This window comes from Thunnus albacares, chromosome 2, assembly GCF_914725855.1.
Source record: "Thunnus albacares chromosome 2, fThuAlb1.1, whole genome shotgun sequence".
In the NCBI taxonomy this organism is placed as follows: Eukaryota; Metazoa; Chordata; class Actinopteri; order Scombriformes; family Scombridae; genus Thunnus; species Thunnus albacares.
Genome location: NC_058107.1, coordinates 36,378,722 through 36,405,111, shown reverse-complemented (window position 1 = coordinate 36,405,111; position 26,390 = coordinate 36,378,722). Strand labels below are relative to the sequence as shown.

Genomic DNA, 26,390 nt, shown 5'->3' with positions numbered 1-26,390 from the left:
TTTACTTTTAATAAAAGTCTGAATTTTTTCAATTTTCAAGCACCTTCAGAAAAGTTACACAGTGATATTAAACAGTTTTCTAATCTTGACAAGATACTGCAGCTTAACCATCGATATCACACTTCAACACACTTGGCAATCTCACACTCCTCCGCCTGGTATTCACATTGCTGAGATGATAAACTGATTGTAACGATTAGTTTCATTATAGATTAATCTGTTGTTTCGTCTATAAACTTTCAGAAAATGTTTTCCGGAGCCAAGACGACTTCCTCAACCCAAATATATTCTGGTTACTGTCATAGACGACTAAAGAAAACAGGAAATATTCATCTTTGAGAAGCTGGAATCAGAGAAAAATGTCTTAATTCAATAGTTGGCACCTAATCGACTGATCGTTGCACTGAAACCAGTTTCCCCAATAAAGGAGAAATCTGTGTGGTAATTTGTGACGTACTGAACGGATGATTGATTGATTGAACCGGAAGTCTTCTGTCTTCGCCGCTGACCGAGCATGAAGCACCGACGCCGTTGGTTGCGTCTCCATCGGCAGTGGGGTTTTTTTTGCAGAAAAAGCAACTGTTTGCATCTGACTCACAGATCAGATAAGAGTCCGTCCATTCTCCGTTTCAACATCAAGAAGAGTTTACCACACACTGGGCCTCACAGGTCGTCTTGATAAAAACAACTGTCTGCGTTAGCCGTGACTTCATGAGTTTACAGCAGTTCCCTCCTGATGTGAAACCTGCCTGCTCTCTTCCTCTTTCTGAGGAGATTAGCCGTTGACTCCGTGCGTCTGATAGTTGGCCTCTCGGTTCTCCTCAGACGTGAAGACTGTGTCGTCAGGGTAACAGCCCTTCACGGTGTAGTTTGGATGAAAGGACTGCAGAGAATCCGGATGCTGCTCCGTGTCTGGTTGACTGTCAGAAACGTAGTCCAAGTCCAGCTTGATGATGAGGTGACTGAGCGACAGCACGGGCGTGTCTTCATGCAGGTCCTCCTCCGTGGAGGGCTGCGAGTTCGGTCCCACCATGATGACGCTTTTCACTCTGAGTCCATCCGTCACCTGGAAGTCCTCGATATCCAGGATGCTTCTCTCTCTAGCTCTCTGTCGGAGGGAAGAAATGAACACAAGATTAGTTGATTAAAGAAAGTTCAGGCTGATTAAACTGCAGCTCTACTGGTGTTTCCATCGTTAGTACTGAAAGTAAATAAGTACTGTACTTAAGTACAATGTTGAGGTACTTGTACTTTACTTGAGTATTTCCATGTGATGCTACTTTCTACATTTCAGAGGGAAATATTGTACTTTCTACTCCACTACATTTATTTGACAGCTTTAGTTACTTTTCAGATGAAGATTTGACACAATGGATAATATAACAAGCTTTTAAAATACAACACATTGTTAAAGATGAAACCAGTGGTTTCCAACCTTTTTGTCTTTTGACGTCTTACAAAAAGCAGTGTGTAGTCGGGGTCACATTTCACATGTCTATGAGTTGTTAACAGCTCCACCAAATAGTGATTTTTCCCTCTAAACTTCTCACATGCTTTCATTTCAATAAATGTTCAAATGATCCAATATTTCAGCAAAAATCAAAGATTAGAGAAAAAGTCCAAAAACTGAAAACAGATTTGTGTATCAGAACTTTGTTTTTTCTTCTTTCCTCTCCCATTAATCATCTCACGACCCCTCAGATTTATCTGCTGACCCTTTGGATGGGCCCGACCCCTAGGTTGGGAATCACTGGACTAAACTAGCTAACTGTATATAAAGTAGTGAGAATTTAAGGGAGAAAACAGACGTTTAAAGGGGAAGTCCACCAATTTCACAGACTTTTTCAAATTCGCTGAATACTACAAGTTTGAAAATGAAAAATAATCTTGGGGGGGTGGAGTCAGAAAGAAATGAGGTTACCAGGATACCTTTTTTTTAAACTTCCTATTGTGAGTCTGATAATGTTACAGGAGTGCAATGTAAAATCACTTAAGGAGAACTCTTTAAAGGGTCTGATTATGGGGATGAATAAAATAACACAACAGTTTAAATCAAACAAACTTGACTTCTAATTTACAGACAACAAGCTTATATACAACACGAGACATTTAATCTATCTGCCAATTAGATTGGATTATTTCAATTCATACCGAACATAAATTAACATCTGAGAATTTTCTAGAAACAAACTCTAAACTTTTTTTATTCTAGCAGTGTTCAGGCTGATTCTCTCTTGTTTCAAGAAACTGAGACTCATTTCTAGAAGATTTATAAAGAAGGAAAACTACACAGAATTGTTGGTCTTGAGTTCTGAATATGAAACAAATGGATGTTTTCTGTGACACATTTAGACTGAGGTAAGACACAGATTACCTCGTGATGTTGGTACATCAGCCACTGGCCTGTGGTGCTGCCCCGAGGGCTGGAGATGCGAGGGAAGAAGTATGACTTGTACCTGTAGGTGACATTATTGACAGTATTTAGAATTTGACAACTGGATCAAGAAATTCACTTTTTTCAAAGGGCATATTCTTCCCCTTGATCTGATTAAAGATATCATGCACATTTCTAGGTTTATAGTTTTAATCTGGGGCTCGACTGGAATATCTTTATCTCATACTGGTCCTTTATGCAGCCCCTCAGTTCAGCCTCTGTCTGAAACAGGCTGTTTTAGCTCCTGTCTCTTTAAGGCCCCGCCTCCTGATGAGCCCACTCTGTTCTGATTGGTCAGCTTCAGGAAGCTTCCTCCGGCTCCGGAGGCTACGTAAACAAACTATAGCAGGATTTCTCCTTCTTTACTCCAAATGTCAACTTCTCAAATACATTCGTACATGTTCAAGCCAGAATCTGATCAAAAATACGAGAGCGGACAACACATGAAAAAACCTTAGCAACAACCTTAGCAACCAAAGACCAGACGGCCGTTTATGGGCATGTGCTGAGGTGAGCTCGTCAGCAAGGTAGAAAAAAAACAGCCCTGACTTTTGTCTTGCAGGCAGCGTTTCTACATTTGTTCACCTCAAGTTTTGGAACTTTGACCACGTTTAGCATCCGACATCAGAACAGGAAGTAAATAACAGAAAACCAGGAACAGCCTTTAACTCCTGTACGGAACGAACACGCAGCTTTAGGCTTTGATTAGTTGCTGTGATTGATGTACGGTGCATCAGGCCCTTTTGCTCCTTATTTGGCTTGTAGTCTAAAATATGAGATACTACAGCTGTTATATGCAGCTTTAATACAGTTTTAAATACGTAAACATCACTTTTATGAATTTTCATCTGAAAGTTACGTCTACAGTAAGTATAGCTCAAGAACAATGATTAACATTTTGTTTGCAACTAAAAGATCCATAAAATGAACCAGTCTGATGCTGGTGAGTGTATTTCGACGCCTGGAGCAGAGTTTGATTATCTTTTCAACATTGCAGCGTCTTTAATCTTTCATAAACTGTTCAGACTACAGATGAAATGACTACAGATGAGATACTGATGTGAAGAACGTGCATGGACTCATAAACACTCACACAGTCCTGGACAGGATGGAGATGATGAGCACAGTAACAGCCAGCAGCAGCAGAGGAGTGACTGCAGCCACCACTGGAATCTCATCTGGAGAGGAAAAACATATTATTATAACTTTGTTGTTTCAAAATAAAATAAATCTGACATCACGCTCTGTATAACACAGTAAACAAGGGAAGGTAAAGGTGTGATAGTTCTGGTTTTCTTCTATAATGACACAGACACACATAATAGTGACTGAATCATCATTTAATGAGATTTCCACCTTTGAAATTTGTTTTCTTGGCTTTGTTTATGTTTTACAACAAACACAAGTAACAAATTAACAGTTATGAGGGATGAAAAGCACAATTTTCTGGCCAAAAAGTAAAATGACAAAACAGTTTTATTACCTTAATATTAGAGGATATTTGGTAACGCAGCATCCAACGTAATTCCGCATAATTTACAGTGGTATTTTTGTACCAACGATGTACCGGTACACCACGTATTGATACATACATGCAAGGGTCTGGAGCTCAAATGAACTTGAAACATGTTTTTCTTGCTGTAATCATTCCTCCTGTTCATACTGACCATTAGAAGATCCCTTCATAATGACCTTACAATGTAAAATCCACAGTCCTCCTTCTGTGCAAAAAATGTATTTAAAAGTTTATCTGAAGCTAATATGAAGCTTCAGCGTCCAAATGAGTCAAATCAAGTAGATATCTTTCAACGTTACAGTCTTTTTAGTTCCAAAGTCACTCTTTTTGTTACTATACTTCCACCTGCAGCTCAACAGGGAAACACTGTCCGAGGAAACACAAAGAGGGAATTTGATGCTAAAAAGACTGTAAATGTGTCAGATATCCACTTGATATGACTAACTCAGACTGCTGAAGCCTTATAGAAGCTTCACATCAACTTTTAAATGGCTGTGTGGACACACTGTGGATTTTGGCCTCCATCACTTCCATTGAAAGCACATTTGAAGGATCTTTTAATATCCAGTATGAACAGGAGGAATGATTACAGCAAGCAAAACCTCTTTCACTGTTCATACGGACACCTGACTGCTGGTTTAAGACACACTGGAAACACTGAACTTGTCCTTTAAGTTCCCAGGTTGTTACTTCCTTACTTCAAATCCTGTACATGCATGTATGTAATGGTACGTACTGTACTTTTACACCGTTAGTACTCAAAATTACACTACAATGATAGTGTATCTCTTCGATCTCTGCTCTAATTAGTTAGATAATATCTCTGGAATGTGACATTATTGTTTATGTTAAGGAAGTCCACAGAACATCTATTTAATAATAATATTCATGAAGATGAACCAGAGAAACTCACCGAAATGTGTCCTGACAGGGATGATGTTTCTGGACACGTTATCAGCCAACAGGTGGAGGGAGTATTCAGTGTTGGGTTCCAGGTGGAGGAACGTGTGCTGCCACTGGTCCGGCCACAGCAACAGAGCTGGAAAAGAAGGAATATTATCAGTATTCATTCGTATATTTCCGATTTACACGAAATCCATTCACATTCAGATGCTGACGGCAATCAAAAAATGAAGATAAACTTAAAGACAAGTGATATAATAAGACAAGTAATCCAATAATAAGTAATAATATGCATTTATTGCTGTTATACTGTGACATTAATGAGCTATATAAAGGTCAGTTTTAAGCCAATGACTGCCGGAGCGACACGTTTGAGAAGAAAAACGTACTTTGCGTCTCTGCGTCTTTCCTCAGCATCAAAGCGTATCTGTTCACTCTGATTGGTGCGGTCTTCCTCTGCCACGCCCACGCCACCGTTACTGTCATTTTGGTCGTGTCCACCACCTTCAGTCTGACCACCTCCATCAGAGCTGAGAAAAACATGAAAACACATCCTGTCAGCCGTCACTGGGGAAGTTTTTTCTGTGTAAGTCAGTAAACACTTTTGTAACGTGGTAATTGGTTTGAAAGGAAACATCTGTAAAGTCAGAGGCAACAAACTATGTAAACAGGAAATGACTGAAGCATCGTGAGCTGTGAGATAATCTCCGAAAGGGAGTTTTAGGGGCCAAAAGATAAAATAAAGTGAATCCTTTGTGAAGGTGCTGTAAGTAAATATTAAAGGACAGTCTTAAAACAGCAGTCAGGTCGTATCAAGTGGATTTCTGACACATTTACAGTCTTTTTAGCAATTGTGTTTCCCTGTTGAGCTGCAGGTGGAAGTATAGTAACAAAAAGAAGGACTTTGGCACTAAAAAGACTGAAACGTTGAAAGATATCTACTTGATTTTTTCCACAGATGAAGGATTTGTGTGTCAAAGTTCATTCGGGCTCCTGACTGTTGTTTTTCAGACAGACTTGAAAAATTGTGAAATCGTCCTTTAAAAAAAAAAAGACGTTAGATACTTTTTAACCACACCCTCATTTCCTAACTTCACATGTTGACCATTGCATGTATGTATCAGCTTGTGGTGTTACGCAACATGTGGTGATGTGTCCCTGTTGAGCTGCGGTTGAAGTATAGTAACAAGAAGAGGGACTTTGACGCTGAAAAGACTGAAACGTTGAAAGATATCTACTTGATTTGACTCATTTAGCTGCATATAAACTTTTAAACACATTTTTGTACAGAAGGAGGACGTTAGAAGGGATCTAATCTAATGGTCGGTATGAGCAGGAGGAATGATTACAGCAAGAAAAACATGACAGAAGTAAGAAATGAGTGCCTTGCTTAGAGATAGAGAGCAGTGTTGATGATGATGTTTACCTCCCTGCTGCAGACTGGCAGCCAGCGACTGAGGAGATCCACACTGCTGCTTGACGACGGGGAACACACTGATCATGTAGGAAACATCAGGGTCAACATCTGTAAACACACACAGAGCGTGCACACTGTTCACATCAACTGACATCAACTGAGTGTGAGTGAGACTGGGTATTATTGGTCTGTTTCGTCCTGCAGCTGTTTTTCCCAGTAAAAGCTTTTTCAGCAAACACAGTGCACCTCTCTCTCTTGCAGGAAGGCCTTTACTGTGAAACACTTCCCACAGCAACTTCACACAATTCTGACAAACATGAGCCAGTTGTAACAAAAATCACGTTATGATACAGTTTGTGTTGCAGCCCTTACGAAGGAAGTACAGAAAAGCTGTGCTCGCTTTTGGTAAATATGTATGTAACAGTTTGCAGATGGTGTGAGATTACAGAGGAACTCAGACATGCTTCTTTCATGAGACGTGCAAAAGTATATATATATATCTGACTTTCAGTTATGAGATGTGTGTAAATAACTACCTCCCCGGTCCACCTGCTGCCAGGACTTGTTTGCACAGTCTCTCACCAAAAATGATGATTTTATCTTTTTTTTTTTTAAAAAACATATTTTTTTAAACTTAGTTTCCCGTCAATGTGTGCACGAAGCAGAAACATCATGTGTCAGCAGATATTATTTCCTTCATGTGGTAACAGTCATGCTGAATGATGCATAAGTTCAAAGTTTTTCTCTTTTATCAATGAAATGATAAAAGGGGGTATCACTAAAGTCCACTATTATGCATTTATTAACACTATAATGTAGTCATAAGCAGATAAAAGGACAAGCTTTAAGTTTTTATTAATGCACAGTATTCGTCAGTTAAAACCTCTCATGAAGACATTTTATATTAATGCAAATGTTTTTTACTATATCATCATTGGTTATTTGTTTATACAGCAGCTTTAATGCGTGATAATCCATTAATTAGCAGTTTACATCCTGTTTATTCATGCTAAATAAGGGGACTTGAGGTCAAGTGTTACCAGTAAGTATCTTCACTGCTGAATACTTTTTAGACTTTTCTGTACCTTTAATGACAGCCGAGGTGTTGAAGCCGTCCACTCTGGTCCAGCAGCAGGTGGACGGACGTGTTTCTGGGCGCCACTGAACATCATAATGACTGACAGGCGGGACGGCGGGGATCTCCCATTGGACCAGAAGGTCTTTCACAGAACTGGAGACCCAGAGGTTCCTGACTGAGGGGAGAGCTGCAGAAACCAGCAGGATTATTAGTGTCATAATAAATAATAGTTGAACAACTTAATCTCTCTATTCATCAACATAATCAGCAACTCCAACAAACCAATATAATTAGCTTCCAATATTCACATCTCTGATTTCAGACCTGCTCACAAGCAAGTGTAATTGAAAATGTGATGCATTCACTTGCTTGTGAGCAGGTCTGAAATCAGAGATGTGAATATTGGCAGCAAATGGTATGAACACACATAGGAACATTAGATAACAACAACAATAGAGGATATTTGAAAAACAAGACCGAGGCCTAATAGACAGAATGTACCCTTTGTTGCATGACGTCCACTGGAGCGGACAGATTTTCACAGAAAATATATTATTAAAAACTTGATAAAAGAGTCAAAAATATTATTCAGATGGAAGTGTAGACGACACTTTGGGGGTTCAAAACCTGGTGGTTGGGACATCGTACTACAACTTAAATGGTTCAAGATGGCTTCCAAATATCCAGCATGCATGAAAGGGTTAAACTGCCACCTCCACCTGCTCCTGATGATGGTTTTAAACTAAAACCCCCCCAATACTTAATTTTAAAAAAAGTTTTCATACTTTATCCAGTTTAGTTCAAAGTATACTGTAAGATACATATATATACTACATCATATACGGTAAGATGTCTGTTACTCAGCTGAATAACGTTTGCATAAGAGTTACGTTACCATAACACAGATTTAAATATTGACCAAAACAATAATAATTTGCCACACAGGAAATGCGATGACCATGCAGTCCTGCAGTCGATTTGCTTTCCTCACAGGTCAGTAGTTTGTTTCCTGTGCAGTTAATCATTGTAACACATGAAACGAGGAACAAGCATTAAACTAAAGAGGCCTTCAGTTTTATCTGAACATCTTGTCACTGCTGTGTAGCTTCCTTGATAACAACACACACACACACACGTACACAGGATATTGCAAAACTTTACAGTGCAATCTTTATTACATATAAATAACATTACGTTTAAAAGTTGAACCATGATTGGCAACTGAGCAGAGACATTCAGCTGTGTGATAATAATATGATAACTTTAATGATGGTTTTTCACTATTAATTTAAACTTTGTTACCATGACATTGATCTAGTATCAGTATGTTTAATAACCACTCACTGTTCTGTCTGTGTGTGTCGATCTTGAGACACGTAGCAGGTCCGTATCCGGCTTCGTTGAAGGCTTTAACCGTGACGTTGCAGTTCCCCTCCTCCACCACTAGGAGCGCCGTCACCTCTGTGACGTTTTGAATCAGCGTTCTGTCCTGAAGAGGCCACTCCTTCACCGGCTTGTAGCTCACCTGGTATCCAAGGATACGACCTCCGGCCTCACTGAGGTCAAGATCCTGAGAGACGAGACGTTTGCACAGAGACATTTTATACGACATTTGTTTCGTGCGATAGCGTAACGAGAGAAAACGTTCACGTTATAACGAGAAAGTATCACGTTATAGTGAGAGTTCTAACAATTGTTCTAACAAGATCATTTTTCTCATAATAAGAAGAAAAACAACTGGATACAATGAGATACTTGTGTTTAAATGAGTAGACTTTCTCGTTATGAGAGTAAATTCTGGTTATGAGGAGGAAGGTGTTTGAAGTATTCGCCTGTATCTGTATCTCTTGATAAACTCTCACTTTCTTTTAGAGCAAACACATAATGAAATTTCGCTCTTACTAAGCAACTTAGATGAGGTTGTTTTTATCACACGGACACACACGGAAGAATATTATTAGCTTCTTTGCTTGTTTGCCACATTGACTTCGAGCCACTGGGTCAGATTTGGAGGGAAATTTTTATTGCTTTACAGCACAAAACAGATAGGGGGCGCTGTTCTCCCTCCAACAGCTTTAAAAGATAAACATTTGCTTCTTACAGACTATTTTATCCAAGTGGCAACCTCCGGGGCTGTAAAATGAAGCCAAAAACTGCACTTCCTTGAATGACCACTTGAGGCTCTAAAAGTGAGTCAATCCCCATAGACCCCCATGTTAAAATGTCCAACTTTACAGCAGAAATAAACATGTTTATTGTTTACTAGCTAATTTCCTCTTTCATGACAACTGTACGGGGGGTGAATTTTTTTATAACTCACCCGTTTAAATTTTATTAAGTTGTAAAGTTATGCATAATGAAGGACATGGCTGCTTTGAGTGACAGGTCCGCCAGCCGCTAGGTGGCTTGTTTCAGCCATTCGGCCCCGCCTCTTTGCCCGTTTTTGATTGGCTGGGAGTTAGGCAGCGTCATGCACTGCCAAAATGGCGACGGCTGTAGCGGCTCACTTTGAGTTTCAAAACCTCTCTTCAGAAACCAACGGGTGACGTCACAGTAACTACGTCCATATTTTTATCCAGTCTATGATTTTAACACATTTTAACTGAAGGAACAACAACTCAAAGATCAAATCTGTTTTCCAGAGATTGAACAAAACGAACAAGTCAAGCGAGAATTTGACACTTAAAGATGATAACTTATCGTATCGTACAAGAAACTAGATGATTATTCCAAGTATTTTATACAATGTACCTTCCACATGAGACGCAGCTGAGGACGTTCACCAGAGTCTGTTTTCTCCACTCTGTAGCACACCTCCGGACGTCTGGAGGGCGCTGGCGAAGACACACAAGTTAACACTCTCAGTTAATCACAGCTCGTTAAAAACACTGATTTAACGTCACTGGTTTATGGAGTTGTCTCTTGCAGTGCCAGGCATGCTGGGAGAGTATTTAAATCTTTTCAGGTTTCTCGTCATGGGGTTTTTTTCTCTATGTGATTGTAAACTGTTACCTCTTTCCAGCGTCCTCACAGTGATGTCAGAGCTCCAGTCGCTCAAGATGCCGTAATCCTCCTTGCAGGCCACAGAGGCTCTGTAGACGGTGAACGGCAGGAGGTCTTTGATCGTGTAGTTCTGACGTGAATGTGCAGAGATCAAATCTGGAGCCTGTAAACGCAGGATAAGAGAGAAAAATGTCAAGCAGAAAGACTCAATCAAGAGCACAGTTTTAAAAAAAAAAATAACAAGAAAAGAAAAGGTTTGTGTTTCCATCAGTCATGTTTAAGCAAAACAAATTTTAAAGATACACATTCTGTCCTATTTCATTCCCAGCCTTCTGACTTGCTCCGTAAATGTATCTTTTAGCCGTCTTCCCTCCGTCCAAACAACCCTCTGATCACTACAACTGGTTTTGAAAGACCACCATAACAGTGAGTGAGCAAGTCTAGAAAAACAGGCAGTAAAGCAACATAAGACTGGACGCAATCTGCTGTTAACGAACACAAAAAAGAAGATAAAAGATGGACTGCCGCTACTTTACTGTCAGTATTTACCTGTGGTTTCTATTCCTTATTTATTTTGCAAAGGCTACAAGGTCCAAAACAAGTAAACCAGAGGAAGGATGAAGTCTTAAAAGATCAATTCTGTCTTAAAACAACAGTCAGGAGCCCACATGAGCACTGAAACATGTTTTTCTTGCTGTAATCATTCCTCCTGTTCATACTGACCATTAGAAGATCCCTTCATAATGCACTTACAATGGAATTGATGGACCACAGTCCTCCTTCTGTGCAAAAATAGTTTATCTGAAGCTAATATGAAACTTCAAATGAGTCATATCAAGTACATATCATTCAACGTTAGTCTTTTAGCACAGATTCCCCCTTTGTGATTCCCGGTTGAACTACAGTGGAGGAATGGTGACAAAAGAGGGACATTTGTCCTGAAAAGGCTTTCGCTTTGGATGATATCCACTTTGTTTGACTACTTTGGATGGACGGCCTGTGTCAGATATGCAATAATATTCTTATCAGTCTCATCAAGCTGAATCCAACATTGTAAACTTTTTCATGTGTGTTTATTATTATCAGTCACAAAACCAGCTTGACTCATTTCTGCCTACAGCTGAACTGGTGAGGTGCAGTATGCCGGGGTGAATTGTTCACTTGGCTGTGAATGTCGCTTCGAAGTAATTTTATGAGAAGTTTGTTAGAAGTGGGTTAAGTGTTGACATTCTTCAGAAGTGGGACACACTTGCCTTCTACCTCCTGACACGTAGATGCTCAAGACTGTAAGTGTGGGTGTTTAGTTTTCACTTAAGGTTATAATTAAACATGCAATGCTAGTAGGGGGGGGGAGGGTTTGGTGTTCAGCGTGTAACGGTTATATTGTAGTTAAAGCACAGGTCTTAAAACAGCAGTCAGGTGTCCATATGAACAGTGAAAGAGGTTTTTCCTCGCTGTAATCATTCCTCCTGTTCATACTGGATATTAAAAGATCCTTCAAATGTGCTTTTAATGGAAGTGATGGAGGCCAAAATCCACAGTCCTCTTGTTTATCTGAAGCTAATGTGAGGCGTAAGACATCCGCATCAGTCAAATTAAGTGGATATTGTCCACAGTTAGAGTGTGTTTAGTATAGGGATGTGCAGAGAGCCCAGTATTTGTATTTGTATTCAAATAAAAGTGGAAAGAGGCTTAAAAATCCTGTTTTTATTACGCTTATAATTTTAGAAAATTAAAGGAAATGTGCGTCATGTAGCAGGTGGATGTGACTCCCCTCGTTGAGACCTGCTGATAGACGTAACAGCGGAGCAGAGGAGAGACGCTGAGATAGCGACTATAACTGACCCGCTCGCTGGTATCTGACATTTTTTGGTTTTTTTCTTCCCAAAAACAAATAATTTTAAAAATATTTGTATGAAACAAATATTCGTAAAAAAAAACCCCAAAAAAACCCCACTATTTGTGCTTTGCTGAATAACGTATTTGTAGTTTAGTAAAAATGTTCCTCTTTGTGTTTCCCTGGATGGAGTGTTCCTCTGTTGAGTAGCAGTGAGACATTAGTAAAAGGTAACTCTGGAATATATCCACTTGATTTGACTCATTTGGACGACTTCTGATTAACTTCCAAATACATTTTTACGCAAAACTGTGGAAGGTTTAGTAAGGGATCATTTAAACAGGATGAACAGGAGGAATGACAGTAGGTCAATACAGTGTCCTCGTATCATATCGTATAAACAACAAATACAAGTTTGTATGTCTCCGTAACCTGAGTCCATGTGTGAGTGTTGTTGACTCTGTAGCGAAGCTGACAGTTGCGTGGACCGTTCCAAGACACGGTGACAGAGTCCTCAGTGGAGCCGAGTAGAGTTAAAACAGGCTGAGAGGGTTTCACTGAGGAGAGGAAGCGAAGAGACGAGAGTATTACGGTAACGTCTGGTTAGCGGAGTGATTCACAAGTCAGACAGCCACTCACTTATATCGTACAGAAACACATTATGAGGCTGGGACCAGATCTCTCTCCCCAACGTGTAGTCTTTCACTTTGGCTGTCACTTTGAGCTTGGCTACCGGGATGAAGATGCCCTTACAGGAGATGACTGTATCGTCACTGAAGATGCAAAAGACAGAGAAGAAAGAGAAGGAGGGAAATCATCTTGATGAAGACATGAGGGCGTTTGCTCGACATGAATTACAGTGTTGAGTGTTTACCTGCTGAAGATCAGAGAGGCGTCAGACTCAGTGGGGCCGTCAGACTGACCCCACTCACATGTCACAGATCTGTTTGACATCTGGTAGTAACAAGATATGTTCAGGGTCTCTGCAGGGAAACAAGAGCAACAGTATCATAATGTGTCATGTACAATACTGTGCAAAACGTTCTTCCTCATAATGCAGTCGATCATGGAGGCGTCTGATTGGTCCTAAAGTTATTCTGCAGCAGGACAACTAGTCCAAACATCCAGCCAGAGTCATTAAGAACTATCTTCATCGACAAGAAGAACAAGGATGCAACAGATGGTCTCTGATATCTCAACATCACGGAGTCAGTCTGGGATTAAGAGACAGAAGTAGCCGAAACGCCAAAATCCACAGAAGAAGAACTGCTGCTGTTTTAAAGGCAAAGCTGTGTGGTGGAGGCTGCTTTCTCCTTTATCAAACGGATGTGCCAGTGAATGTGCAAAGACAGCATTTATATCAAAAAGGGAAGTTAATCAGAAGGCTAATCAGTAATATATAATATTTTGGTTCTGTGTGAGGTGATTAAAAGGTCATTAAGCACATTTTCATTCTGAGAAAAGTGGAAGAGACATTATTATCTCTAAGCCACGTTCAACTGATACTTTTTAGAGAAGTGTGAGACACCATTGTGTCTAAGATGAATCATACTTGAATCGCTACCAAAGCGTCAAGGTCACTAATGAACTCAGCGATAATGGCAGAATAGTTTTGAATATGGTTATAAAAAAACGAGGTGGAGTCTTAGGTGGGATTGTTTCATGATTTTGCAGCAGGTATCAAGGCCTCGGTTTGCTTCGTATTGCTCTTTATGAACAGTAAATCTATTCAGGTTGAACTCTACCGGCTTCAAGTGTGTGTTTTGAGTCTTTCTCTTACAAGTTTTGAGTTGAATGATGAAGTTGTGGTTGACCTGAAGATTTCTCATGACAGCAAATATCAATTTACTTTCAGGTTTTGTAAACGAACTATAATAGCAGGATTTCACTTCTTTTTCTCCTTCTTTACTCAAAATATAAACTTCTTAAATCCATCTGTTCCAATCAGATCTGATAATATGATCTAATGTTAGTTCGAGGAGGAAGTAACTTTACAAACAAAGCGTTCAGAGCAGGTTGAAGCCCTGACTTTTGACTTTCAGGGAGCATTTTTACACAATCTTTCATTCTTTGACCATGTTGAACATTATATTCCAACATTATAACAGTAAAAAAAAAAAAAAAACACAACAGAAAAACACAAAAAAACAAATGTGTCCTCTTTAACATCCTTATTGAGCTCAGTGCAGTACTTTGCACCTCACTACTGGAATAAACTGCAACACAGCTTGAAGTTGAAGAGTTTGAAGAGTTTTACTAGCTGATGTCTTTATCAGTAACATTTATGATTGTTTTAATTAGTGAGTGTGTCTTATCGTGTGTATATGTGACTTGGTTTCAGATCTCTCTCTCACACACAGATCTTGATCTCAATGAGATTTCCTGAATAAATAAAGCTGAACTAACTTATTAAGTTCTGTAACAAGACGACTGAGTTTACCGTCAAGTCATTCTTTATGTGTAGGACTATATTTGAACTGTCAAACTGAGGTCAGAGTTTCTTTATCTTTTGAACAAACTGAAGCGATAGAAGCCACTGAAAAACAAGATAAAAACCGACAATGATAAGAACAACCAAGTGTGTCGACTCACGCAGTATAGATGTAGACGGTCGGGGGTTGCAGTCTCTGAAGTCGGTGACACACACTTTGTCATCCTTCTCACACAGGTTCAAGTCAGTTTCCTTCACTGTTACCTCTGACACACAAACACACAGAAAACTAGAGTTAAGATTCACACTAGAAATACATCTGTGGATTCTGCTTATCAGCATCAGAAACCTCCGTCATGAGTCTTTGACAATCTAAACCTTTATTTTAAGATATATGACCTTGAGCATGTTATAAATTAAAGCAGACATCTAGATACCGTATCTGTTTCTACATTACATCTTAAATGTGGATTAATTCAGTGTCAGGATCAAGATCCAGATGTTTTTCTATTTTCTTGTGAAATACTGGATCGTTTTATTCTTTCAAGCCTCTAAAATAATTCAAATTTAACATTCAGAGAAAAGAAAATCACTCAGTTGATACATATCTGATTTAACCTGTAACAAGTTGTTTCATTTTACAGGAACAAAAGCCATAAAAGGTTGGAAACTGGACTTGAGCATGAACATAAAAACACTTTAGTTTGGTAGAAACAGGAGGAGAAACGTGTAAAAACATCAAACCTCTGCTGCTGAATTTAAAGATAATTTGTAAAGAATTCACAGCTGAAAAGCAAAATGAAAGACTTGACTCAGATAACAATGACAGACAGCATTAATATAAGTTACATCTTCTGTTTAGAAGCTTAATTTAAAGTTGTTTTCCTTCTGAAAAGCAGTTCTTTCATGGTAAAATTAAGTCTAGATCTATGGCATTACATATCTGAGAAAGCTAATTGTTCTAGAGTAAAAAAAAAAAACATCCTATAACTTAATTAATTCAAAACACACAGCTCTTCTAATGAAAAGCTTTGTGGGTAACTCACTATGAGAGGAGACACAGAGGAGGCTCACAACTGTCCAAGCAGAAAGCTGTTTAAGACACCACATATCCATCTTCACTGCTAACACAAAAATAAATAACAAAGCCAGCTCTTCCCTGTCATCCAAAAACCATGTTCTGCAGCCACGTATTTCCCTTATTTAAATGAACTAAAGACAAACTAACACCAACACGTGTCATTTATATGTCTGATGGGTTAAATTTGCATATGAGGAAGTGGTCGATGAACTCAGCTCAACCCTCTACAGAGTCTGTTGTCAGGAAATTGCTCCATGCTTGTAAGTGACACCCGTCAGATGTGTGCGTGAAAAGAAACCACTGCTGGTCCTCAGCCTCCTATGCAAACAAAACTTGCGCAATTAAAATGTGGTGAACGGCAGCTCTGGGATGAGAAAAACACTATAATTTACAGTTACGCAGTTTATGTTTACAACCAGTTTTGCCAGATATCACTGACAAAAAGTAGGACAATCACAGGCTAGAGCCCAACTTGATAATCATAAAAGTAGCCCAATTACCTATAGTGGCTTCCAGTCTTCTGTTTTATCAGTATAATTAGACTCAACACCACAGTTACAATAATGACAAATTTATTTAAAGGTTTTCACTCGTATGAACAGCTGTTACATGTGTTTTATCACAGACGTGACAGAATAATTACTGGAAAAGGAAGAAAGTGTCAGTTTACTTGTAATAAAGTAAAATAATGTTTGGTTTAGACAGTCATCGGTTGTCTTTAAAGGACGGGTTCAAAGTTTTTCAAGTGTGTCTTAAAACAGTGATTCCTCAACTGGTGGGTCGCGATCAAAAATAATATTTAATGCGCATCTGATGTTGGAATTGTCTTTTATTTTGAAAAAATAAATATTTTGACAGGCATGCGTCAGAGATGTGTAGCGGTCTTGCGCCGTAGCCATCATCTGATTGACGTTCACTTTAAGTTTGTGTTGCTGTTCGGAGGCAAATATGACGTACGTGTATATATATATATATACATATATATATATATATATATATATATATATATATATATATACATACACACATACATACATACACATATATATGTATTTATGTTTAAAAAATGATATACGTGTGTTTCCAAGGATATTTTTGAAAAAATAAAAGTTGAGAACCCGTATTAAAACAGCAGTCAGGTGTCCATATGAACAGTGAAAGAGGTTTTCCTTGCTGTAATCATTCCTCCTGTTCATACTGGATATTAAAATCCTTTAAATGTGCTTTCAGTGTAAGTGATGGAGGCCGAAATCCACAGTGTGTCCACACAGTCATTTAAAAGTTGATGTGAAGCTTATATGAGGCTTCAGCAGTCTGAGTTAGTCATATCAAGTGGATATCTTCATTTTTTTTCCCGTCTCGGTTACTGTAACTCCCTTTTCACTTGCCTTAGCCGAGCTGACCTCTCACGTCTTCAGCTTGTACTAAATGCAGCGACGAGGCTATTAACTAGGACTGGCCGCAGATCCCACATCACTCCCGTTTTAGTGAAGTTCAGGATTGATTTCAAGATTCTCTTAATCACTTATAAGGCCTTACACGGTTTAGCTCCTGCATATATATCCGAGCTACTGAGCCCGTATACTACCATGCGGTCACTTAGGTCTTCCAACCAAAACCTGTTGGCCGTACCACGTGCCAAACTAAAAACCAAAGGCGACTGTGCTTTTGTTAACCCTAACCCCCTAACCCTAAACCTAACCCCAACCCTGACCCCAAACCTAACCCCAACCATAACCCTGACCGTAACCCCGACCCTAACCCTAACCCCAACCCCACCCAGACTTTGGAACAATCTCCTCATTTCCATCAGATCCCCAACCATAACCCTGACCCTAAACCTAACTCTAACCATAACCCTGACCCTAACCCCGACCCTAACCCCAACCCTAACCCCACTCAGACTTTGGAACAATCTCCTCACTTCCATCAGATCCCCAACTCCAACCATTACCCTGACCCTAACCCCAACCCTAAACCTAACCCAAACTCTAACCCTAACCCCACCCAGACTTTGGAACAATCTCCTCCCTTCCATCAGATCCCCAACCATAACCCTGACCCTAAACCTAACCCCAACCATAACCCTGACCGTAACCCCAACCCTAACCCTAAACCTAACCCCAACCCAAACCCTAACCCTAACCCCGACCCTAACCCCAACACCACCCAGACTTTGGAACAATCTCCTCACTTCCATCAGATCCCCAACTCCAACCAAACCCTGACCCTGACCCTAAACCTAACCCTAACCCCGACCCTAACCCAAACCCTAACCCCACCCCACCCAGACTTTGGAACAATCTCCTCACTTCCATCAGATCCCCAACTCCAACCAAACCCTGACCCTGACCCTGACCCTAAACCTAACCCTAACCCCGACCCTAACCCAAACCCAAACCCAAACCCAAACCCTAACCCCACCCCACCCAGACTTTGGAACAATCTCCTCACTTCCATCAGATCCCCAACTCCAACCAAACCCTGACCCTGACCCTAAACCTAACCCTAACCCCGACCCTAACCCCACCCCACCCCACCCAGACTTTGGAACAATCTCCTCACTTCCATCAGATCCCCAACCATAACCCTGACCCTAACCCCGACCCTAGCCCTAACCCCAACCATAACCCCGACCCTAACCCTGACCCTGACCCCAACCCTAAACCTCACCCCAACCCCCTAACCCTGACCCCAACCCCACCCAGACTTTGGAACAATCTCCTCACTTCCATCAGATCCCCAACTCCAACCAAACCCTGACCTTGACCCTAAACCTAACCCTAACCCCACCCCACCCCACCCAGACTTTGGAACGATCTCCTCACTTCCATCAGATCCCCAACCCTAACCCCGACCCTAGCCCTAACCCCAACCATAACCCTGACCCTAACCCTAACCCCAACCCTAAACGTAACCCTAACCCCCTAACCCTGACCCTAAACCTAACCCCCTAACCCAAACCCTAACCCCAACCCCACCCAGACTTTGGAACAATCTCCTCACTTCCATCAGATCAGCTAAATCTGTTGACTGTTTAAAAAAAAACACCTAAAAACCTACTTTTTTTAGAATCGCTTTCTCATAACATTTCATAAATTCAAGCGTGTGCTCTGGGTGATGACTGTATACTTGCGGTGTTCGTATGTCTGTATGTGTTCTTGAATGTGTCTTTCATGGTTTTTTGTGTCCTATTTTCTTTGTGTCCCAATGTCACTGTAAAGCACTTTGTAACCTGTGTTAAAAAAGGTGCTTTTTAAATAAAGTTTTACTTACTTACTTACATTTAGTCTTTTTAGCATCAAATTCCCTCTTTGTGTTTCCCTGATGAGCTGCGGTGGAAGTATAGTAACAAAAAGAGGGGCATGTGTTCACAAATATTGTGAATCCGTCCTTTAACACATGATGGACGGTAGAGACGGAAAGATGTCCATTTTAACGACTTGCAAACATTCACATCATCAACACGTTTAGCATCTGGTTACAGAGTCTGTGATGTAAATATAACAACATATTAATTATATGTTGGTATAATTAGTCAACATTTAACATCAGTCTTTGGCAGCCATGTTTGTTTGGTTTTCAGACACTTCTGTATTATTAAGTTCCAAGTCGGAAACTCGTAACTACAGTAACTCTGATATGATGTGAATGTGTTGTTAACCTGCTGAACTCAGTAAAGTGTCAATATCATTGTACTTAAATGAGAAAATTGATTGATTTATTGGAATATACGATATATAACAAAAGTTATATCACTAAAATGTGAAGTTATTACAAATCCTGTCAATTTAATACAATTTTATGTTCTTAGACAAAAGGCAAGAAGAATGAAGTCAATTCATTTGAAAAACAGAATGTTTGACTAATTAAAGGATAATAAAAGATCCATATTTATAATATATGTCAGTATTTGGTATTCCTGCCCTTATATTTGATGACAGATTCTGTTGCACTGAAATTGTACTTTATTGTCTGTATTTTCAGTGTAGTCTCACCTGTTTGTTTTACAAATAAGATCAAATACACCTTAAAATACCTACAATTATTGTAAGATGATACAACACATGTTAGTGATGTTGCACAAGTGTGGTTTTGTTTTGTTTACCACAGCTGAACTCTTCGTCATTAGAACAACAAGTAGCCCAAATTATCTCAACACACCCAAAAAACTATTTTTACTCACCAGATTAAGTAAAAAGTTTAGAAAAACAAAACATTTTGCAACACAGTGTACACCCTCTCTTGCATTATTTCCTGCTTTTGGTCACATCATGTGTGTCAGTTTGGCCGAGCAGATCTAAAATAAACATCACATGGGTATGAACCTTTCCCTACGGTGCCATCCTCAGGACAAACTTAATATTTTTACCCCACTAGTGGCAAAGAACTCAGAATAGCAAAGTTGTTCTATGTTTTAATATAAATCCAGTGACATATATGTAGTTTTTTGGTGTGTAAGCAGTGAAGTTCTGCTGCCTCAACATGTGCACTTTATACAACAAGTTAAAAAGATCTGATCTGTAACTAAAAAACACCCTTAAGTACAAGGTAAAGTTATTTTTATCTTTTTAAATGTTCTTTTTAAATGTGACTGTTCCACTTATCTACATCCATGTGTGGCAGGTAGATGCACAACGTCCAGATGAAAGAAGTAAAGATACAGAAAACAGATAAACTGATCAAATAAAGTGAAAATATTCTGTAATTTAGCAGCTGGGTTCAGTCTAGTCAGAAATCTCTCAGGGTGACAGAGTTTACGTTGTCTTTTAAGTTCATCATGTGATATTTAAGTTACACAAAAAGACCATCACATGTGTTTGTACGTTAATATGTTGTTCTATTATAAACGATGTTCTCTTGAACGAGGCATTCAACCCATAATTACTGTCTTTCACATTCACACATGCTGAGTAGAGAAAATACAAGACAGGAAATTGCCAAATGTTCCTCATTTGTTTAATTTTTTTTTTTCTCTCAAAAGCAAAATTTCAACTCGTCTCTGCTCATCTTTTCTTTTTCTTATAGAAAAATTGAAACAAAAAAGAAAATCGCCTTGTACAAACATTTAAAAATGACTAACAGCAAAAAAAAAAAACAACAACAAACAAAATAGAGAAATTAAACAAATAAACAAAAGAAACGCTGTACAGATTAGTAAAGAAAACGGGATTCACTCCTTTCTCTGTGTGTGTGTGTGTGTGTCTGCTTCAGTGCTGTTTGACACTGTGCAGTGAAATACAGCAGTAAACAAGCTTTCTGATTACACTCTCCATTCACACACACACACACACTCTCACACACTCACTCTGTCACTCACACACACACACCAACACACACTCAGCTGGCAGAGGAGTGCGTTACTGCTGCTGTAGACAAAAACAGACAAGTTCATTGATGTGTTTTTTTTTTTTTAAGGTTTCATGACCTTTCGTGGGTCATTGAAACCTGTTAAAATATCAAGTTAATGGATGTCAGACACACACAAAAAAAACAAACAAAAAAATTTCCCCCTTTTTTGTCCTGAAAAACTGATTTTTTCCTTGCAGTGGTTTTCGCCCGGCAACAGAAAAACAAACAGAGAATTTGAAGCCTTTTACAAGACTGACGGTCGTGTTTCTGTTGAAGCTCTGATTTAAAAAAAAAAAAAAAACAAGAAGTGAGACAGACACACAAAAATTATACATAGCATTCCCCCCCCCCCCCCCCCACCGTTCCAAGACACGGTGACAGAGTCCTCAGTGGAGCCGAGTAGAGTTTAAACAGGCCGAGAGGGTTTCACTGAGGAGAGGAAGCAAAGAGACGAGAGTATTACGGTAACGTCTGGTTAGCGGAGTGATTCACAAGTCAGACAGCCACTCACTTATATCGTACAGAAACACATTATGAGGCTGGGACCAGATCTCTCTCCCCAACGTGTAGTCTTTCACTTTGGCTGTCACTTTGAGCTTGGCTACCGGGATGAAGATGCCCTTACAGGAGATGACTGTATCGTCACTGAAGATGCAAAAGACAGAGAAGAAAGAGAAGGAGGGAAATCATCTTGATGAAGACATGAGGGCGTTTGCTCGACATGAATTACAGTGTTGAGTGTTTACCTGCTGAAGATCAGAGAGGCGTCAGACTCAGTGGCGCCGTCAGACTGACCCCACTCACATGTCACAGATCTGTTTGACATCTGGTAGTAACAAGACATGTTCAGGGTCTCTGCAGGGAAACAACAAGAGCAACAGTGTCATAATGTGTCATGTACAATACTGTGCAAAACGTTCTTCCTCATAATGCAGTCGATCATGGAGGTGTCTGATTGGTCCTAAAGTTATTCTGCAGCAGGACAACGAGTCCAAACATCCAGCCAGAGTCATTAAGAACTATCTTCATCGACAAGGAGAACAAGGATGCAACAGATGGTCTCTGATATCTCAACATCACAGAGTCAGTCTGGGATTAACATGAACAGACAGAAGCAGCCGAAACGCCGAAACCCACAGAAGGGGAACTGCTGCTGTTTTAAAGGCAAAGCTGTGTGGTGGAGGCTGCTTTCTCCTTTATCAAACGGATGTACCAGTGAATGTGCAAAGACAGCATTTATATCAAAAAGGGAAGTTAATCAGAAGGCTAATCAGTAATATATAATATTTTGGTTCTGTGTGAGGTGATTAAAAGGTCATTAAGCACATTTTCATTCTGAGAAAAGTGGAAGAGACATTATTATCTCTAAGCCACGTGCAACTGATACATTTTAGAGAAGTGTGAGACACCATTGTGTCTAAGATGAATCATACTTGAATCGCTACCAAAGCGTCAAGGTCACTAATGAACTCAGCGATAATGGCAGAATAGTTTTGAATATGGTTATAAAAAAACGAGGTGGAGTCTTAGGTGGGATTGTTTCATGATTTTGCAGCAGGTATCAAGGCCTCGGTTTGCTTCGTATTGCTCTTTATGAACAGTAAACCTATTCAGGTTGAACTCTACCGGCTTCAAGTGTATATTTTGAGTCTTTCTCTTGCAAGTTTTGAGTTGAATGATGAAGTTGTGGTTGACCTGAAGATTTCTCATGACAGCAAATATCAATTTACTTTCAGGTTTTGTAAACGAACTATAATAGCAGGATTTCACTTCTTTTTCTCCTTCTTTACTCGAAATATAAACTTCTTAAATCCATCTGTTCCAATCAGATCTGATAATATGATCTAATGTTAGTTCGAGGAGGAAGTAACTTTACAAAGAAGCGTTCAGAGCAGGTTGAAGCCCTGACTTTTGACTTTCAGGGAGCATTTTTACACAATCTTTCAATCTATGACCATGTTGAACATTATATTCCAACATTATAACTCTTTAACATCCTTATTGAGCTCAGTGCAGTACTTTGCACCTCACTACTGGAATAAACTGCAACACAGCTTGAAGTTAGAGAGTTTTACTAGCTGATGTCTTTATCAATAACATTTATGATTGTTAATTAGTGAGTGTGTCTTATCGTGTGTATATGTGACTTGGTTTCAGATCTCTCTCTCACACACAGATCTTGATCTCAATGAGATTTCCTGAATAAATAAAGCTGAACTAACTTATTAAGTTCTGTAACAAGACGACTGAGTTTACCGTCAAGTCATTATTTATGTGTAGGACTATATTTGAACTGTCAAACTGAGGTCAGAGTTTCTTTATCTTTTGAACAAACTGAAGCGATAGAAGCCACTGAAAAACAAGATAAAAACCGACAATGATAAGAACAACCAAGTGTGTCGACTCACGCAGTATAGATGTAGACGGTCGGGGGTTGCAGTCTCTGAAGTCGGTGACACACACTTTGTCATCCTTCTCACACAGGTTCAAGTCAGTGTCCTTCACTGTCACCTCTGACACACAAACACACAGAAAACTAGAGTTAAGATTCACACTAGAAGTACATCTGTGGATTCTGCTTATCAGCATGAGAAACCTCCGTCATGAGTCTTTGACAATCTAAACCTTTATTTTAAGATATATGACCTTGAGCATGTTATAAATTAAAGCAGACATCTAGACACCATATCTGTTTCTACATTACATCTTAAATGTGGATTAATTCAGTGTCAGGATCAAGATCCAGATGTTTTTCTATTTTCTTGTGAAATACTGGATCGTTTTATTCTTTCAAGCCTCTAAAATAATTCAAATTTAACATTCAGAGAAAGGAAAATCACTCAGTTGATACATATCTGATTTAACCTGTCACAAGTTGTTTCATTTTACAGGAACAAAAGCCATAAAAGGTTGGAAACTGGACTTGAGCATGAACATAAAAACACTTTAGTTTGGTAGAAACAGGAGGAGAAACGTGTAAAAACATCAAACCTCTGCTGCTGAATTTAAAGATAATTTGTAAAGAATTCACAGCTGAAAAGCAAAATGAAAGACTTGACTCAGATAACAATGACAGACAGCATTAATATAAGTTACATCTTCTGTTTAGAAGCTTAATTTAAAGTTGTTTTCCTTCTGAAAAGCAGTTCTTTCATTGTTAAACTAAATCTAGATCTATCGCATTAAATATCTGAGAAAGCTAATTGTTCTAGAGTAAAAAAAAAAAAATCCTATAACTTAATTAATTCAAAACACACAGCTCTTCTAATGAAAAGCTTTGTGGGTAACTCACTATGAGAGGAGACACAGAGGAGGCTCACAACTGTCCAAGCAGAAAGCTGTTTAAGACACCACATATCCATCTTCACTGCTAACACAAAAATAAATAACAAAGCCAGCTCTTCCCTGTCATCCAAAAACCATGTTCTGCAGCCACGTTTTTCCCTTATTTAAATGAACTAAAGACAAACTAACACCAACACGTGTCATTTATATGTCTGATGGGTTAAATTTGCATATGAGGAAGTGGTCGATGAACTCAGCTCAACCCTCTACAGAGTCTGTTGTCGGGAAATTGCTCCATGCTTGTAAGTGACACCCGTCAGATGTGTGTATGAAAAGAAACCACTGCTGGTCCACAGCCTCCTATGCAAACAAAACTTGCGCAATTAAAATGTGGTGAACGGCAGCTCTGGGATGAGAAAAACACTATAATTTACAGTTACGCAGTTTATGTTTACAACCAGTTTTGCCAGATATCACTGACAAAAAGTAGGACAATCACAGGCTAGAGCCCAACCTGATAATCATAAAAGTAGCCCAATTACCTATAGTGGCTTCCAGTCTTCTGTTTTATCAGTATAATTAGACTCAACACCACAGTTACAATAATGAAAAATTTATTTAAAGGTTTTCACTCGTATGAACAGCTGTTACATGTGTTTTATCACAGACGTGACAGAATAATTACTGGAAAAGGAAGAAAGTTTCAGTTTACTTGTAATAAAGTAAAATAATGTTTGGTTTAGACAGTCATCGGTTGTCTTTGCGTGTTGAGCTGATGCTTCATTTAAAGGACGAGTTCACAGTTTTTCAAGTGTGTCTTAAAACAGTGATTCCTCAACTGGTGGGTCGCGATCAAAAATAATATTTAATGCGCATCTGATGTTGGACTTGTCTTTTATTTTGAAAAAATAAATATTTTGACAGACATGCGTCAGAGATGTGCAGCAGTATTGCGCCGTAACCATCATTTGATTGACGTTCACTTTAAGTTTGTGTTGCTGTTCGGAGGCAAATATGACGTATGTGTATATATATACATACATACATACACATATATATGTACTTATGTTAAAAAAAAGATGATATACGTGTGTTTCCAAGGATATTTTTGAAAAAATAAATTTGCTTGGTTTGAATTCTATAACAGTGGGTCGCGACTTGGGAAAATGTGGGTCCCAGGGTGAGACCAGTTGAGAACCCGTCTTAAAACAGCAGTCAGGTGTCCATATGAACAGTGAAAGAGGTTTTCCTTGCTGTAATCATTCCTCCTCTTCATACTGGATATTAAAATCCTTTAAATGTGCTTTCAGTGTAAGTGATGGAAGCTGAAATCCACAGTGTGTCCACACAGTCATTTAAAAGTTGATGTGAAGCTTATATGAGGCTTCAGCAGTCTGAGTTAGTCATATCAAGTGGATATCTTCATTTTTTCCCCATCTCGATTACTGTAACTCCCTTTTCACTTTCCTTAGCTGAGCTGACCTCTCACGTCTTCAGCTTGTACTAAATGCAGTGACGAGGCTATTAACTAGGACTGGCTGCAGATCCCACATCACTCCTGTTTTAGTGAAGTTCAGGATTGATTTCAAGATTCTCTTAATCACTTATAAGGCCTCACACGGTTTAGCTCCTGCATATATATCCGAGCTACTGAGCCCGTATACAACCATGCGGTCACTTAGGTCTTCCAACCAAAACCTGTTGGCCGTACCAGGTGCCAAACTAAAAACCAAAGGCGACTGTGCTTTTGTATACCCTAACCCCCTAACCCTAAACCTAACCCCAACCCTGACCCTAACCCTAACCATAACCCAAACCCTGACCCCAACCCCACCCAGACTTTGGAACAATCTCCTCACTTCCATCAGATCCCCAACTCCAACCCCAACCCTGACCCTAACCCTAACCCAAACTCTAACCCTAACCCTAACCAGACTTTGGAACAATCTCCCCACTTCCATCAGATCCCCAACCCCAACCCCAACCCTGACCCTAACCCTAACCCAAACTCTAACCCTAACCCTAACCAGACTTTGGAACAATCTCCCCACTT

General features: G+C 39.4%; 1 protein-coding gene across 2 annotated transcripts; it reads right to left on the bottom strand.

Moving 5' to 3' along the window:
• Positions 1-39: 39 nt before the first annotated feature.
• On the bottom strand, positions 40-20,157 carry LOC122968241 (interleukin-6 receptor subunit beta-like). 2 transcript variants are annotated; one of them, XM_044333297.1, is made up of 15 exons: positions 19,887-20,157; positions 14,781-14,885; positions 13,063-13,171; positions 12,828-12,961; positions 12,621-12,745; positions 10,361-10,514; positions 10,100-10,182; positions 8,693-8,918; positions 7,356-7,535; positions 6,280-6,378; positions 5,243-5,383; positions 4,864-4,989; positions 3,528-3,612; positions 2,375-2,456; positions 40-1,108 (listed from the first exon to the last, which is right to left on the bottom strand). In XM_044333297.1, the coding sequence occupies exons 3-15, from the start codon at positions 13,140-13,142 to the stop codon at positions 776-778; spliced, it is 1,848 nt and encodes a 615-aa protein (XP_044189232.1). In that variant the 5' UTR covers positions 13,143-13,171; positions 14,781-14,885; positions 19,887-20,157; the 3' UTR covers positions 40-775. The 2 variants fall into 2 exon arrangements, with proteins under 2 accessions (XP_044189232.1, XP_044189224.1); XM_044333289.1 differs by lacking the exon at positions 19,887-20,157 and adding an exon at positions 15,666-15,981.
• Positions 20,158-26,390: the final 6,233 nt, after the last annotated feature.

Excerpts from the sequence above, each read along its gene's own strand:
- LOC122968241 (XM_044333289.1), bottom strand. The coding sequence starts at position 15,735 with ATGGATATGTGGTGTCTTAAACAGCTTTCTGCTTGGACAGTTGTGAGC. Across the intron at positions 12,962-13,062 it reads GCCTCTCTGATCTTCAGCAG|TGACGATACAGTCATCTCCT; the intron begins GTAAACACTCAA and ends TTGCATCTTCAG. Across the intron at positions 10,515-12,620 it reads ACACTCACACATGGACTCAG|GCTCCAGATTTGATCTCTGC; the intron begins GTTACGGAGACA and ends CTGCGTTTACAG.